At 38.8% G+C, this 17835-nt stretch overlaps 1 protein-coding gene across 3 annotated transcripts in view; it reads right to left on the reverse strand.

Moving 5' to 3' along the window:
- LOC115379838 (partitioning defective 3 homolog B-like) overlaps window positions 1–17835 on the reverse strand; it is a 283828-nt gene that overhangs the window by 49531 nt on the left and 216462 nt on the right. For 2 of the 3 annotated variants that reach the window (XM_030080760.1, XM_030080758.1), the window contains exon 22: window positions 15289–15409. In XM_030080760.1, coding sequence (XP_029936620.1) covers window positions 15289–15409 — 121 coding nt within the window. The remainder of the gene's footprint in view (window positions 1–15288; window positions 15410–17835) is intronic. The other variant, XM_030080759.1, reaches the window with a different exon arrangement.

A 17835-nucleotide genomic window follows, 5' to 3' on the forward strand; every position in this document is an offset into this window, starting at 1 on the left:
AACAGGCCTCTTGACCCTGCCTGTAATAACAAAGAACCCAATTCAGCTGCAAGGTTGCTCTGCAGTCCATTTCTGTTCAGAGAGACTTCGGGTTCGATCCCCCGCCTGTCCACCTATTAAACACCCAAGGTAGCATGGCTATTTCTACTCTCACAATGGCTGAAGTATAATCATAGGAATAGTTTGGAGGTCAGAGGGGTAGAGGGGTGTGTGTGTGTGTGTGTTAGAGAGAGAGTGGGAGTTTGGCGGTGGGGCCATTAGGGGTTGTTTGTCTTATGATAGGTTTGCATGATATGGACAAAACACCACACTTTAGTGCTGTCCCCTGAAAGTGCATTATTTTAATCTATTGTACATGCCCTGCAGTCGACTGAAGTTTGAATCAAGCTGTCGTTTTATTTCCTTTTTTAAGACAACACACATCCCAACACTAGCCAGGTGTGTAGGTATTTTTTAAAAAAAATGCATTAACAAATTACATTTCTATGATAATGGAGTAGTGTGGTTGCTGTTGAAAACATGCATGCCAAATGTTGCTGTAAGAAAAAAAAAAAAAAAAAAAAAAAAGAAATTCATAAAGGGTTATGAACTTATGCTTATTTTGACCTACAATGTTTAATAATTTGTTAACATTTTGATGTTTAAAAAGAAGAAAAAAGAAAGAAAAGAAAGAAGAAGAAGTTATAAGAAGTTCAAAGAGCTTCATTTAACTAGACATACCTGTGTATGGTCTTATTATCCCGTTTATTATTCCAACAAACAAACTGGTTTTAAGTTATTAGTCTTTAATTAATTCATTAATTCATCTTTACACAGCCCGCTGGCATTTTAAAACAAATATGAACTGATTTAACCTGATATGATATGAACAAATATGTTTGTATGACTCTGTTACATTTGTTTATGAGTGACTGTAACTGTTTTATTACTATCACCATCATTATTCTTATTCTTATTGATGTGGTCAGTCAACACCGAAATGTGTGCAAATGCATTTTCCAGAGAGGCTATGGATGAAAAACAATTGTGAAGTTGTCATACTGAACAGAATGGAATCTGATTCAATGAAGGAAATTCTGAGTTGGGTGCAGCCCAACCACATTTTGAATGTTATGAAAGACATTGCTATTGCAATAAGACTTGTGGTGCACTTTTAATGTCTAGACTTGATTTGAAACTCCACATGGAACAAATGAATAACTCCAAAACAACAACAAGAAGGTGAAAAGTTGTTTCCTTAGGTAATTAAATCTAACATAACATCTGATGATGAACCTCTACTTTGACAAACAAATGCTCTGAAAGCACCTCTCTCCTAACCTCACAGATCAGATCACATGTAGGGGTAAGAAATGTTGAATGATTCACTTCTGACAAAATTAACATGGGTTTGAGATACAGCATTAATTTATTGCAACAGTTAAACAACAGTCCACTACACTGGCTCCCTATTATATTTTCCAATCAAAAAAGCATTTCTTGTTAAAATTGCATCATAAAGGGAAAGAAGAGAAACAATAAAGTGCTGAAGCTCTATGGGGTGCATTGACAAGTGTGACTACAATAATTCATTCCGTAATTATGTATTTAGAGGGAACTCTCCATGCTTGAACATAAGCGAAACATAACCGTTTTATTTTGGACCAGCAGATAAGCCTAGTCTGGAGGGCATTCTTTACACAGACGCTAAGATATGCTGGGAGAAAAAGTACCCCTGGAACAACTGGAGGCCAGACCTTAAATAACCCTGAACTCTAAATAGACAGATATTGTGTGCCACAGGCTTTCATTCTGCTTCCTTCAGAATGGAAAAGCTGACTGTATTCACTGTTGGTCATGAGGTTCAATGGGTACACACATGCACACTGGCGCACACATGCACACACATAGACGCACACGTGCACGCACACACACACGGCACTAAATTGTCTCTCATTGTGAAAAGGTTCTCTGTCTCTGTCAAGGTCAACAATGTGAGTCAGTGGCCCAATAATTTAAGCATTTTTAGTTCTTCTGAGGGATTGTTTTTCAAAGATGAGGTCAGGATTCACAGGCAGGTTGTGCGAACATTAAAATATCTTCCCAAATGTACCGGCTATCTTGTAAAAGCTTCTATAAAGTCTCTGAAAAGCAAAGTGGGCAAAAATTAACTAATGTGCTTTTTTTTTTTTTTTTTTTTTTTTTGCAGATGGAAAATAGATTACAGAATAAAAAATTAAAATTATTTTTCATTAAAAAAAAGTATTTTCCAAATGTGAAAGAAATGAATAAAATAAAAATGAATGAAGGATGAAAAAAATAAGTGCAAATTCCCAAAAGCATGCATGCGTCCACATCTGCATGCATTCACACACACACACACACACACACACACACATGCACACACACAAACTCACAAACAATTGACCTTCATGGCAAATTTCAGCCTCACAGGTAGAAAGCTGCAGTTTCTTTTGGGTGGGCAACTTTGTGGACCAACAGAACAAGATGGTGGGGCTAACTGTAACCAATGAAAAATGAACCTCTGCTGAGGCAAATGACGCCTCCCACAAGTGCATACAACAAACAATTAATAAGCCACGAATGGGGTGTGGCTAACATACAGGGGGTGGGGCTAACCCACACCAATGAGAAGGGAAACTTTGCTGAGTCCAATAATGTCTCCCAAAAGAGTCTACGACAAACAATTAATAAGTTATGAAAGGGCGTGGCTAAACACTCACACCTCCACAACATATTTCAGCCTCATAGGGCTAAAACTGTGGCCGCCAAAGGGTGGGCAAATTTTTGTGTACTGACCAACCAGCCGTCTGACCGAAATAGCGAGTTACAAAGAGTGAGTTGTAGACTTAAATTAGTCTACATGAAATCTCTGGTACATCTCTGGTAGTGTTTCTACTTTGATGTACAATTTTAAATGTACTGCACACTTTATAACCTGTCAGACAAACAGATGAGGTTGAAACAGGCATATTAAAAAGCAGTGAGTTTAAAATGGGCCAAAACGTAGTCAAACAAAAACATGAAAGGTTATGGGAATTACGTGCAAGGATTTTCCCAAATTCTATTGTGTATCACACAATGGTGTGTCTGTCTGGGGACGGTAACAGCGATAAGGTTAGAGAGAATACTGGACTCAGTTCAGAGAGGATCAGGGACTGGAACCTTGAACCAAGGGGAAACACGAATACAAACACACACACACCCAAAGGACACACATTTCTAAATGAATACACATGAGTGGACAAACAGACACACATGCAGGCAGGACTAAAGCGGACATAGTTCTGACAGAACAGAGCATTCAGCCTTGATCCACAGGATGTGATGCAGGACCCTTTTAAAGCCATGCATGCAGGCAACACTTGGAGGATACAGATGGACAATTTAGCCAGTATTATGACTTGTAGCATTTTGCCATTTTTGTTCTTTGCTGTCAGCAACAGCCTCACTGGATTTGTGCCATGTGCCAATTAGGGCAGGGTGATAGGGCTTTAGTCAGATCTTTTTTGACATATCCCAATTTGATTTGTGGATGCAAAATCATGTTACATAATCAAATGAATGTTCTTCCCACTAGACACAATTTTAGGTGTGATATCAAACCAATATGAAAACAAAATGTTCACATGATATTCCTTAAAATGTTCCATGCCAAATTTGGCCAGTTTTAAATAAAATATCTGCTTGCTATCATCAGCAGAACTGTGTGTCATGACCTCCCAAAATCAAGATGATAATCAATAACACTGGATATGAGCCAAACCTCATCCATGTTGAGGGCACTATTGACTGCTGCCTACACAGCTCTCTCTTCAGAGAAGAGGTAGGACAAAATGGAGGACTATTTATTTATTTTTTATTTATCCTTTATTTAACCAGTGCAGCTTCACTGAGGTTAAACACCAGTGTCCTGCCCAAAAAGGCAGCAAAATGCTTTTCAACAGCTAACATATGTCAGTACATAAAGAACTAATGATAATAAGTGTAATACTACTAAAATAAAACACAGATAAAAAGTCGAGAATCACAGGTAGCAATATCAGCACTGTGGATTAAAACAAGTACATCAGAAGAAGGAGCACAAAGAAAACATTCAACAAAATTATTTATACATATTATGAAGTATAAACTTCTCAATACCTGCAAGCCAATAAAGGCTTATCACAAGTTTACAGTCTCAAATGCGGAGCAGTATTTCCCTCGCAGTTACTCCCTCAGAATTAACAAGGGTACATGTTGTTGTTGGAGGATAAACACAACTCTAAAAAGCACTGAGTTAGCTGATGTCAAGTTGTGCTTGAAACAGTCACAAGACATGGATGAAGGATGTGATTGGGTATCAGGCTCCCTAGGCAACACTGTTCCCATGTATTACTTAATAAAGAGAGACGGACAGACAGACAGACGTAATGATAACATCAAAAAGCCGCATCTGACTGACTGGCTGGATTGGGTTCAGTTCCATTTCTAAACTTCGTTAGACGGAGAGAACAGAGATGACGCCAAATGGAAAAAGAGAGAAATCAAAGGGAACAGCTGGATGGACATACACATAAACACACACATACACATATAAAGGAATACACGCACATCAGTATAGCACATACAAAGTCAACAAAATTCACAGGTATGCACCCAACCATTCATGCACTGACACACACAGAAGTGCACATCGCAGTGAAATTTTACAAATTAGAGTGTATGTTTTTGATCTTGTGATACATAATTATGTGCACTATGAATATTAATTAGGGGACAAACTGAGCCAAAATTGTTTCCATATATCCTTTCCTTTTAATAGTGAACTAGGAAATGCCCTTAGAAGAGTGCAGACTTCCACCAAAGAGGTAGATCTGGTATTTGCTTTCATCGGATAGTGCAATATGTCTCCGTTCCATCAGCTGGTTGGATGTGATACGCACACATTAAAATCAGTTTAATCACCTACACTGGATGTGTTGCATATGCAGCAACTAAACGGATTTGAGATGGATGGCGCGTGAAAACCGTGACGATTAAACACATATTAAGCCTTTTAGTAAGAGCTTTGAAATTATGAAAGAGTGAACTGTATGTCATTTAATTCAGTACTACTGAAACTGTATTTTTATAGTGGAGTTTTAACAATGGAGTCAGGGCAGTCCCGTGTTCAATCCCCCACATGATGTCACTTAACTAAACTTAGCGCCAAGGTGAATGAGACAAATTACAAAACGGTCATAGTCGTGTTTCTGTTTGTCCTTGTTGGCGTGAAAATTTAATCAAGTTTTCCTTGACCCATGACAAGCCTTTCTACAAAGTTTCACGTGAATACGTTCCAAACTGTTTGAGATATCCTGCTCCCAGACAGACAGAAATAAAGACAGACAGGGCAATTACATTCCTTCCACCACCTCCTTGGTGGAGGTAATTAAATGAAACAAATACCTAAGTACTCTACTAATAACTTAAATATCCTTCTATTTGGATATGCATGTGAAAATTCAGCTAAGGTTACAGACTTCTTTGTTTAATCTCTCATTTGCTTTATATCTATTATGCCCAAACAGCTGCCTTCAGATTTACTAGCAACTATCATCTCTATTGAACAGATAGTTTGGCCAAGCTGATCCTCAATACCTCAGTTGCTGTGCAGTGATTGCTAGAATGAAAACTTACTGGAGTGGAGGTCAAAAATATAGAAACTGAAAATGGAATACAAATAAGGTTGGTTACAAGTAAGTAAGAGTAGGCCCGTAGGCCAGTATGTTGTCTCTGTTTAGGTATGATTAAGACATTTGGTTGCTCATGTTTGTTACATATATTTCTTTCTGCTCTCTCTCTTACACACTTACACACACCCTTGGGGAAACTGCAGAATTCTTACTTACGACATAAATGTCTCCATATCACCTTAATGTGACTAGTGATGTCACTACAGGAAAAAACAAACAAACAAACAACACTACAGTTCTTACAGTTTATATGAATATTTTGCAAGGTGAAAACTTGGATGCTCCTGTACATAACCGTGTTAATACTAACCTACACTGCTTGTTTACTCTCAAAATGTAATTTGACACAAATTACTCAATACCTGCTTGTAGTTAACCACTATGTCTTAACAAGCAGCTTTATCCATTTAATAAGACCAACTAGATTTTATGATCTAATTATTTGACATTTATAATCTGACACTTTCAGATTTCTGTACCTTTTAAATCATTGGGATATGCTGTTAAATGGCCAGTTACTTTCAAATTACACACTTTATGCTGAGCACAGAGGGATCCTCTTGTTTGGAGGATCATGAGCTGCAAAAGTTGAATAACGAGGCAAAGCATACTAAAGTTGAAAAAATGTAGCTCTAGGCTACCTATTATTAGCATTAACTTTATCACAGGTCAATCACAAGACTGGACTCAGTTCAGCTCTGAGGTTTCAAAAGCCCTCACCCCTCAAGGCGTGAGTACAAATCTGGAACCAAAATGAGAAACTCAGAATTTTACTGTGGGGTCGGGGATTATAAACACATGGTGCTACTCTTAGGGATCTGCCAGCAACAAACCTGGTACCTTTTTTGGTTCACAACCATTTATATTCATATGATCAGAGAAATCTGTTTTCCGCACATTTGAAATACATGAAGTACAAAATACATAAATGAATAAATAAAAATGGGACTTTGCTCTACTTTCATTTAATTTTCCGAATAGTTTTATGTTGCCCCATATAATCACAAGCATGAATACAGTTTGGTGTCATTGGGTGCACTGAGGATAGAGTAAAGAACCTTGAGGCAAGCTATTATTTAAGTTGTTAGCAGTTCTTAAAGCCCTAACAGCCATAAAACCATCTGAGCACTGCAACATCTTGATCCACTGTCTGACAATGGAACAAAGAAGGTCTCATAACGAAGATGGCTTTTTGGAAAATTGCACTCTGGATAAACAAGGGCTGACAAAACATAAAGAGGTAAACAGAGTGGAATAGCAACTTGAATGCCTGTCTTTATTGTCAATTTACTCCAATATTCTGAAAGCACCTTTATTTGCTGATTAATTCAATAAACAGAGTGCATCATCTGATTAAGACCTGGACTGTAAGAGGTGCACAGGCTACGGTATGTTTGCGAGCAGTAAACTTTTGGTTGAAAGCATCAAATTATCATATGTGAGATTTTATTTCCATGTACAGTATACTACTCTGGAAACACACACACACACACACACACACACACACACACACACACACACACTAAGAAACTACCAACCAGTAACTCTGAGGTCAAGCGAGTAGATTATTAAATTGTTATTCCTGTTCAGGGTCATGGGGGTTGAAGCCTATCCCAGCATGCACTGGGCAGACACCTTGGACCTGCTGCCCGTGCATGATGGGGCTAACACAAACAGACGGAAGCTGGCTCACACCTATGGGAAAATTAGAGTTTTCACTCCACCAGACTGGTATGTGCTAAACTATATTTGCCCAAACTTTTAACTCTCTTTTAGCTTGAGTTTCAGGTTTGGAACTATGTTTTTTTTTTTTTTTTCCCTTCCCCTATTGATCTAACCTTTCCAGATCAATACCTCCCCTCCATTAGATCAGATGCTTGCAAACTAATTTACATAAAAAGTAGTTGGCAAATGTAATTGGTCTCTGTGTGATTGGTGGACAGGGAATTACAAAAGAAAGAAACAAGCAAAAAACCTTTCTGACTACGGTTTTGAAGTAAGGCGAGATTAAACTATTAATGAACAATTATGTATTGAATGGCTCTTTACATGAGTGCCATCAAAACACATCAGGGGAATAGCCTGTGCATGTTCCTGGCCTGTGTGTGTGTGTGTTATGTGTGCATATGAAAAGTGAAGGAGTTAAGGGGACATAAAAAGAGAAAAACTCACGGGAAGAGGAGGAGGATAGCGGTAAGAGGAGCAGGCGAATGACAGGAAAAGGGTGAGGCAAGAGAGGAAAAGATGTCAAAAGAAAACAATAGGAGAAAGGAGAGCAGATAATTTGATGAATAAATGTCTGGTCTGCCGTCTTGACCATAACTCTCCAAGGGTGGAGCACGATAAAACTCTTCCGCTTACTCCAGTTGACTGATTTGTGCAATATTAACTTGGGAGATGGTGGGAAGGTAAATTGCTCCTTTCCAAATTTTTGCAGGCCCAATAATTTGGACTAAGTGGAATCAATGGAAGTAATATCAGCTTTGTACTATAAGTTAATTAATGCATTCATCAAGTCAACTTAAGATATTTGGGGAAAATGCAAAGGTGAATTTAACTGCCCACCATTCCCACTTATGAAATCATATTTCACTTGAATTAAACATCTGTATTTTAATCAACACCCCTCCTCAGGATTTCAGGAACTAACAGACTCCAACATTAACTGTCCTCATCATCTATTGACACAGCACTCTTCCTCTTCCTCTGAAAGCTCTCAACATGGGTAATAGGACAGTTAGGTGGAGGACATGGAGAAAAGGACAAAGGAGGTAAACTGGAGAGGCAGATAAACTAATGAATCACTGTCTTGTCTCCTGTCTCAGCCATGACTCCCATTGTGTGGGATGAATGTTTAACACTTAACCCCTCCACATGCTGACTGATTTGTTCCTCTTTAATGCTGGGGAGGTGAGGCAGCTAATCTGCTCTTCATGCACAGATACGGCATCAAATTTATTGCTAACAAGAGCTGTTGGGTGGATAGCTAGAGGCCAAAATCTCAGGAAAAGACAGAGGGAAGAGGCAAAAGAGCAGAATCAGGGGAAGAAGGTGAAAGGACAGGAACGAGGATGGGACAAATGGAACTGATAAAGAGTCTGAATCAGTCTCTTGTTTATGCCCTGACCTTGACTTCTCCTTGTTGGACTTCCACGAACACCAAGATGCACTCTTTCAAATGAGAATGGAAATCCTTATTATTAAATCCTCATTCGTAAATTCCTAAATTACCAAATGCAGGAATTTAGGAATGCATGATAATACAAAATAATGCTCTCTCTGCATAGGATCATTTCATTATCATGGTACACATGAACAACTTGCTTAAACTATAAACATATTATCTTTGATGACATCAAGAAAGGAGTCCTCTTTAAAAACTGGAGCCAAGCCAACTCCAGAAGACTGAGGCATTTTAATGCTACATTAAATTATTATACTTGCTAAATGGTGGCATTCCCCTTGAAACACCATGAACACAATAAAGCTACTATGACGAGAAATAAAGTGGAAGGTTAGAGGAGATCATCTTCTATTTCACTTGTGGAATGAAGCCTGTTCAACGGTATCAAATAGAGTTACAGCTCATCCACTGAGACCAACTGGATATTCATTTCAATACATGATCAATGACACGATGCATGCAGATACATTTTAATTAGCCAACAGATTGTTACCATACAATTCAACCATGTCACAATATGATCTGATACATTGGAGAAGTATAAATAATTTTGATTCTACCAATACTGTAGTTGTGCTATTAGTTGCAAGATGAAATCCTAATAGATCTACTAAATCTAGTAATATGGTTGGGGTTAGAGAAAGAGGAAAGAGGACATGACATGAAGAAGTGGTTCAACATAATGAAACGTCAGTTAAGAAACACTCTGTATTGCCACTATCGGGACTTCAATTAAAGAACTATGGCACTACAAACATGAGAGAAGCAGGCCTGAGAACAGAATGTCGCTAGTTAAAATCCCCACACTAGCTGGTCAAATTTTTGGTGAGGAAAGTGAATGACTGACATGCACCCTTTCCTGGGCAATTAACATCAAGGTGCCTTTGAGCAAGGCACTTCACTCCTAGCTGGAGTCAAAAGTTGAGGCTGAACTGTAAAAAATGTGGATCTTTGTAAGAATATGAAGGAAGTGGATGCTAAATAGAATGTGTCCAGCATGTAGCAAAATAAAATTCACAGCTTTTAATGTTGTGTGTACGTAGCAGCACGGCTCACAATGTTTTAACGCTGAGGTCTCCAATTCAGTGCAATTTCATATTGCATCACACTGCAAAATACCATGAGTAATTTAAATGACGAACTGTAAATGACCAGAAATATTTGAAACTAGAGTACAGGCAAAATTAGATGGATGCTTTTCATTATACTTAATGCTGCAATAAAGGATGTATCACACCACCCACAATAACAATTGGCTGCCATACCCTCTGTGTAGGAGTGTGTGTGTGTGTGTGTGTGTGTGTGTGTGTGTGTGTGTATGTAAGTGACAGCAATGGCACCCTGTTGATTTAGTTCCCCTCTCCTTAGGGGGAAAAGTCTGTTGTTGTTTTACAAAACACACACACACACACACACACACACACACACACACACACACACACACACACACACACAGAAACAAACTTGTGGTGTGGCTTTTGTTGCTTGATAATTGTTTCTGGGCAAACATAATTTTGCTAGCACAGACAGCTAACCCATAACCATGAATCAATGAGATGGTAATGGAGCCACAGGGACAAAACACACTCAAAATACTGTAGCTATGTTGCATTACAAACTCTCTCTCTCTCTCTCACTCTCTCTCTCTCTCTCTCTCTCTCTCTCTCCTTCCTTCTCTCTCACTCTTCTAAACAAAAGAATTTTAAGTTTTTTCAGGTTTGCTTTTAGTTTTATAGTCATTCAGAAAATTCTACGCAAAGCAACATTTTTTTTTTCAAGAAACAAACAAACCAATAAAAGTGAAATTGAATTAGTTCACCATCAGCTCGCCTCCATAACCATCACTCCTCCCTTTTCGCTTCCCACAAAAAGCAACTCAGGTAAATAATTACTGCTACTTTAATAAATGCATCATCATTAATGAGATGAGCTTGTTAGATGCTGTGGCAACTGCGTCTAAATCACTGTTTCTCTTGCTTTCTTTCGTAATTTCTCTCTCTCTCTTTTTTTTCACCTTCAAACTTCAAACTTAATTTCCACCTCTGAAGCATGCTAATTGTTCTCTTTCTCTGCTTTGTAAACAACAAGAAACTTTTCTCATTTGGGAGCAGAGAGGGGTGAATGTATGGCTATTGATTGCAGGGGAAAGCAGATTGCCCCTGGCTGGGCACGAACCAAATGACTTGTAGGTGTGCATTAAAGTGGGACGACCATTACTTTGGCTAAGCATACTGCTTGGGTAGATGGACAAAGTTTTATGCAGCTAAAACATTAATTGTCCCTTTAAGCACTTGGTTACATAAAATATCCCACACTGAACACAAGTTTAGTGCATTGTAGAACCCAAAATATATCTAAAACAAAACTGTTTAACAAAACTATGTCTCTCTTAATTGACCTGGGTGGGGCCAATCAATCAATCTATCAAGTTTGTGAGATAGTGGTGTCTTGGTACAGTAGTCTAGCCCAAGAGCATCATGTGGATTGGCTTTATGAATGGGCCAGACACAGGGAATAGGATGGAACATTTTGGGATGATGGTGACAGCATGGAGTACAGGAGTGAAAAGGAAGAAGTGACGAGAGGGAGCCATAGTAAATCACAGAGGAATAAAAGTAATAAAACTAAGGAAAAAAGTAATGCTGACGGATTTGAGGTTGATCAACAATCCAATCACAATCAGTCACTGATGACAACACCAAGTGAAAACAGCAATCTCTCTCGGCTATCCACTTGCCACCAGATCACCCGACGGACGTTCAAACCTCTTAATGGGACATCTGATAGTGTACTGTCTTGCTGTATGCTGTTTTGCCGTACTTTTATGCTCCTGTTTCCACTAACCAAACCTCTTTCCTTTACAGCCCCCCCACCCCCACCCTCGCCCAAGAGGTTTATGCCTCTTGACAGGCCATCATTGTAAATAAGAACTTGTTCTTAATGATTTGCCTGGTTAAATAAAGGTTAAATAAAAAAAAAAAAAAAAAAAAAAAAAAAAAAAAAATATGGCAGGAGGCCCAGCAAACCTGAAGAGGTACAAGTCTGCTGATACTTTCTAGGTGTTTGGGTGAAGGGGTGAGATGGAAGGTGTATATAATCAGTAGGGGTTTAACAATTCATTCATTGAATCAATTAATTGATTTTATCATGCCGTTTCAAATGAATTGACTGATCGCCCTAAGGAAATTAACAGAATGAATCACGCTGTGTCAGCTTGAATCAATATACAGTGCTTTAAAATCTTTTTAGTTTTGATTCTTAGAAAAACACACTCGCATTGGGCCAACACTACAATGTGCAAGTTGTAGCACAGAGTCTATTTTCTATTACACAAACTCCAAAGTCTGGAAAATTGTTGGCTTCTGCAAGAGAAACAACAACTTAGACAGAAGCTGTGCAATGTGCAGGATTTGTAAACCACAAATTAAGTATTTTGGAAACAGAAGAAATCAACACCTAGCTGCCAGTTCTTCAGTGACAAGTTTGACAGACGTCCCAGATGCCAAGGCGCATGAGGACGTTACAAAGAGGTGAATAGATCGTCCTGTGAAGCTGACAGAGTGGCGTCACAGCTGATGGCTGGACAAGCTGCTCTCCTCGATGGGCTTGTGATCGCTGTGTGGCCAAGCTTTGTTCAAACCCACAGAGCTGTAAATTTTAGTGGAGAGGCCGATGTTTCCAAAGATCCCAAATATGTGTAAATTAAAGGGAAATGTGTGTAAAATGATCCACAACACATCATCCTGCAGCTATAAAACAATGGCATTTTGGCACTTAATATTTACCTCAATATAAGGGTAATTTAAAAGAAAATCTGAATCGAATAGATTTGACTTGTCCAAAAAAATAAAAATCGTTCTAGAATTGAATTGGCCACTAGTGAATCATGAATCATAAATTGAATCGTTGTTAAGCCAAAGATTTACACCCTAATAATTAGCGTGACTATCAGTGAAGCTGTGTTGATGTTTAAAAAGTCCTCTTGTTAGTACTATAGAGCTCTGGAAGCAGATTATTGTTGTAACTAAGAGAATAGCTGAACATAAACAAGTTTCAATACAGCACAACATTATTCCCCAAAGTACTGGAAGGAACTAATGAACACAAAGAGCATGGCTCTCCCCAGGTCTCTCCCAGGTGCTAAAAAACTAAACAAGTATTTTACATGGTGTGAAAAATTGCAACTAAGATATGAACATATAAATTTGATGTATTGTAAATTAAATAGAGAGCATTCAGTAAAGGAGATAATTGCTCAGTGATTTAAGTGTGACATGTTACAATAAAGTTATAAATGAGTCATAAAACTTCAGCTTCAGCCTGACAAAAAACATTTGGAGTGTTCTACATCATTTTCTTCATTTTAAACCTTATACATAAATTATTAAGTCGCCATTTTTGCAACCTTGAATATGACCACGGCACAAATGAGGTCAGGCAACTGTTGTAAACACCTGATTCGTGGTAAGACTCTCATATCTGCCCCATGTTCTCAGTCAGTACTCAGTAGAGAGGACTGACTGTACTCTGAGGGGCAGTGTGTGAGCCTTGTTTGTATTAAATGGATAGTGTTCTCCAAGGGAGAAAGAATAAAACTCTCCCTGTCGCCTGTGTTCCTATGTTTCCCCACAGAACTATAATGTCACTTGGCTGGCCACCTGTTCCTACGGAACATGACTGCATAGTAAATATCCCAACCAAGTAATTTTCCATGACATCAAATTTCAGTTTTAGGATGTCCTTTTACTCGTGTTTAAATGTTGAGTGACAAATATCGTCAGTTTCTGAATAAATAGTGTCTGAGACAGTGATGTTTTGACAATGCTGGAAGCGATGGTGTGGCAGAGCATAATAAACCTGGAGCAAATCACCAACCTGACACAAAACTGTCAAACAATGTGGCTGGTATTGCTATGCACCTGCTCCATCATCACAGTAAGCCATAATAACTTCTAGAGACTGGGCTCAAGCGTTTAAGGGGAAATACTATTATCATCCTGCCGTCTGACCGAAGGGACACCAAATGATTGATACTGCAAAGTTAGAACAATTGTAAGTAACGCAGGTGCCTGGTTGACCAAATAATGGCATTTTTGCGGGTTAAATTTTCTCTTCTTTAGATGTATTAAACAATGAACTACATTTTTGCAAAACTGAGTACAGTATTTTGAGTCAGAACCATTGAAATTATCACAATGACATGGAAATATTATTTTACGATGGCTCCTATCTTGACTTAGCCCGTCAGAACTCAGAAATAGGTGTATCTGTTTTTATAAAACATGACAGAGACTATCTGTGAGGGAGGTGATGATGATTTTGCACCGGCCTGGTTTGAAATGCACTAACAGCAGCACGACATATGAGTGAAACTTGGATCATATCAGCCCTATCAGCTCAATGCCTGCGGGAGTCATTCAAATCAAAGAGCATTTTGCCACTGACAGAGGACGGTCCTTGATCACACAGCAGACTCAATAAAAACAGTGATCACTCCGATAGGGAAAAAGAAATCTTACACACACTGTACACAGCGGTGGCATGTTCACACAAGCACAACCACAAGCACACAGCGATAGCCTGGATATCCAATAGAGTGCAAAAAACAAAGATGTGCACACACAGGCGCTCTCGTGCACACACCTTCTTGCTGTCTTAACAGATCAACAGAGACATCTACTGATTGATGCAGCTGCAGAAAGAGGGATAAATAATGGGGTTCTCTTTGTGCCAAAATTATACTGTTGCAGAAGGTATAGTGTTGTTGTATATGATGTGGTTACTATATTTTTTGTCTTCATACACTGATTCCATTTGTCTATATGTACTGTGGCTTACATTTGTCTATTTGCACATTTGTCATCTTGGTTGGTTGATTTTGCTGATCTTTTGTTCGAATTTGTATTTCTATTGCGCTTACGCACTGTTTAACCTGTGCTTCATGTCAGTTAGGCTCCATAGATATCATTTTGTGTATCACAACACTTATCTATTTTGAAAGGAGGATTGGCCTTTATTTTTGGCATCAAAGCTCAAGGATACGGCATTTAAACCAAGTCATCACAAAGTTAACAAGGTAACTTATTTTTGACTATCACAGAAGTTTACTATTTACAAATAGAAAACATAGACAACTAGAAACAACAAAATACAAACACACTACAGCACAATGTCTCATGCAACAGCATCATTTTGGCAGAAATGAAACCCCTTAACATAAAGAAACGCTGATATGTGACTGCCTGATGACAGTGTGTGTGTGTGTTTGTATATGTGGCTTGTTGCCGGCATGTTGAGATGCTTGTGTGTTTGTGTGCGTGTCTTCCACTTGAACATTTGTATGTCCATGTGTATCTGCATGTGCATGTGTATGTTTGTGCTGCTTACCCTGTGTGTGTCATTTTCAGGCCCTCTGCGTCGTGGGTCCAGTTCGTCATAAGCTGGCACCATTCCTTCTCTCCTGGCCTGCTGGTATTCTCTTCTTAGCTGCTGGATCCTGTCCACACTGCTATACATACACACACACACACAAACACACACACACACACACACACACACACACACACATACATACATACATATGCACACACACAGACAAAAGACATCAGGCACACAGATGCACACACAAACAAAGGGGGGAAAAAACATGAATGGGGTTTAAGGAACAACAGTGTAGATAAGTCTGTGCCATGCATCTCAAAATCTTCCTATTGTAAAGACAGTGGAGTAGAAAAGAAGTTTTTGAATCTCTAGAGTGAAAGCAGTTCATTTCTATATCTCAAAAGAAGTATTAGCCTCAAAATTTAGTAAATTTAGTTCCACTATGGGATCCAAAATCACAAAAGCACACAGGCGATCTTGTCATGTTATGTGGGCACCAAATGATAACCCGAGAATTTTTCTTTTTAAATTCACAGCCCCCTTCATATTAACACCATCCTGACAAAAAACACTTTGAAAACTGCCTGTTTTCAGTACCAGTCAGTTTACTCGTTAGATAATGAGAAAGCAAATAAAGGATTCTTATTCTTGCTCTAGCGTCGAGTCTGCATGCAGAGATTAAGACTTGATAGACATACTGTACCAACCCACATATACACACATCACACACATAACGATCAATCTCCTGCTCTTTCTTACCGCCTGCATCTGCATCTATCTTTCCATCTTTTTCTCTTCCTCTTGCAAAAGGCAAGCACACAAAAATATCAATCGTATGAATGTTATTTCTCCCTGTCAACCAAAGAAATATGAACAATATCAACAATGAACCCTGGGCACCCATGTGAGTCACACAAAAACAAATAATGACACACGCAAATGCACCATGGAGAAACGCATCAGCCACATACGTACATGCACATTGGAACTACGGCATTCAATTTCATGAACAAAAATATCGGAGAGAGGAAAAATGCATCGATGAATGCATCGATACATTTCTCCATCCGTCCCTCTCGAAGGCCTTCAGCACACAACAATATGTCTTAATGGAGGTTTGAAGTAGTTTAAAGTGTCATTATGTTACCAAGATGCTGTGTTGAGAGTGAACATGAATACGTATGTGGATGCACGTGTTTGCTGTGCAGCTAGTGTGTTTATGTGTGTGTGTTTTCTCAATGGTGTGTGTCTTTCTCTGAATGACCGTTCAGTGAGTCTCCACGCACACAGCCAACAGAGAAGGGATTACATTAGAACAAAAACATGTAGCTTAGTCTTTATTTAAACTTGTTAAGCAGCCAAAACACAATGCTTTCCTTGTGTGTGTGTGTGTGCGTGTGTGTGTGTGTGTGGCCATTGAGATTGCCAGATATGCCACAGGGATGATGGGGTGGGAAAAACCCCAAATCAATCAAACAAGATGTCAACCATACTAATAAAAGGTTAGCAACATGCTAGCTACTGACATGACAAATGAAAAATGATAGTGAGCAGGTTAGCTCAGCAGACCTACTGTGCACAGGAAAATAAATGTTATTATCATCAAAAAAAGTTAAAATTTTAAATATACTATAGCTCTGTGCCAATGAAATTATAAGGGACATTTTTGAAATACTAAATATCTGTAAAAAGGGCAGCAGGCAACAGTTTTTGTTAAAATTTGAGTCATTTTGAACCATAACACCATTCACTGTCCCTCTCTTTCTCCTCTTCTGCCTTTTCTTGTTCCTTCACTCCTTTCCCTCTCAATGAAACCGTAACCCCTGAGAGCTGTGAGAATGAGTGTAATATCTGCAGGAATATATCACAGAAAACGCATCACGGTCAGTCTCACATCACAAATCATGTCTTTTGCATGTGCTCTCTCTCACATACCCACCTTTCCCCAAAACGACAGAAAACATTTCGTCTCAGACTCTCTATCTACCAGACTAAGCAGTTTCTTTCATCTTTTTCGCTCTCTGTCTGTTACAGTCCGCTGCTATACAGTCCTGTGTATCAGTCTCCCCATGGAGCTCACACCCTCTTGCCATGCAACAATATCACACTTAGGCCTTTACCCTCTGTCCCAAAACAACAGCAGTGCACAGGCGCTGAAAACACATTAAATCAGTCTGGAATATCCCCATGCCCATCATCCCAACTCAATACTGGAAAGTCCCTTCCTAAAGAGAAGCACCATTCAAGGTTCAATTATATGCCCTGCTGGGTTTGGAACAACTCCAGCACTGGGGACTGCCGAATAGAGTGTGTTGATATAAAAACACTACCACAACTACTAACACCACTACTACTGCTACCACTGCAAAATATTAAAACAGAACCTGTACTCTGTGAAGTATATATGGCCATTACAGGCACACACAGTTTAAAAGTCACTTGTTCAGAATTGCTTTACTCCTTTACTCCTTCAATTTCTTGAATTACTATCTTTACTTATTTGAGATCTCTTATTTCTTTTAGTTAGCTAGTGAGATTTCCTCCTTTTTAAAA

Source organism: Myripristis murdjan, chromosome 21 (genome assembly GCF_902150065.1).
Source record: "Myripristis murdjan chromosome 21, fMyrMur1.1, whole genome shotgun sequence".
NCBI lineage: Eukaryota > Metazoa > Chordata > Actinopteri > Holocentriformes > Holocentridae > Myripristis > Myripristis murdjan.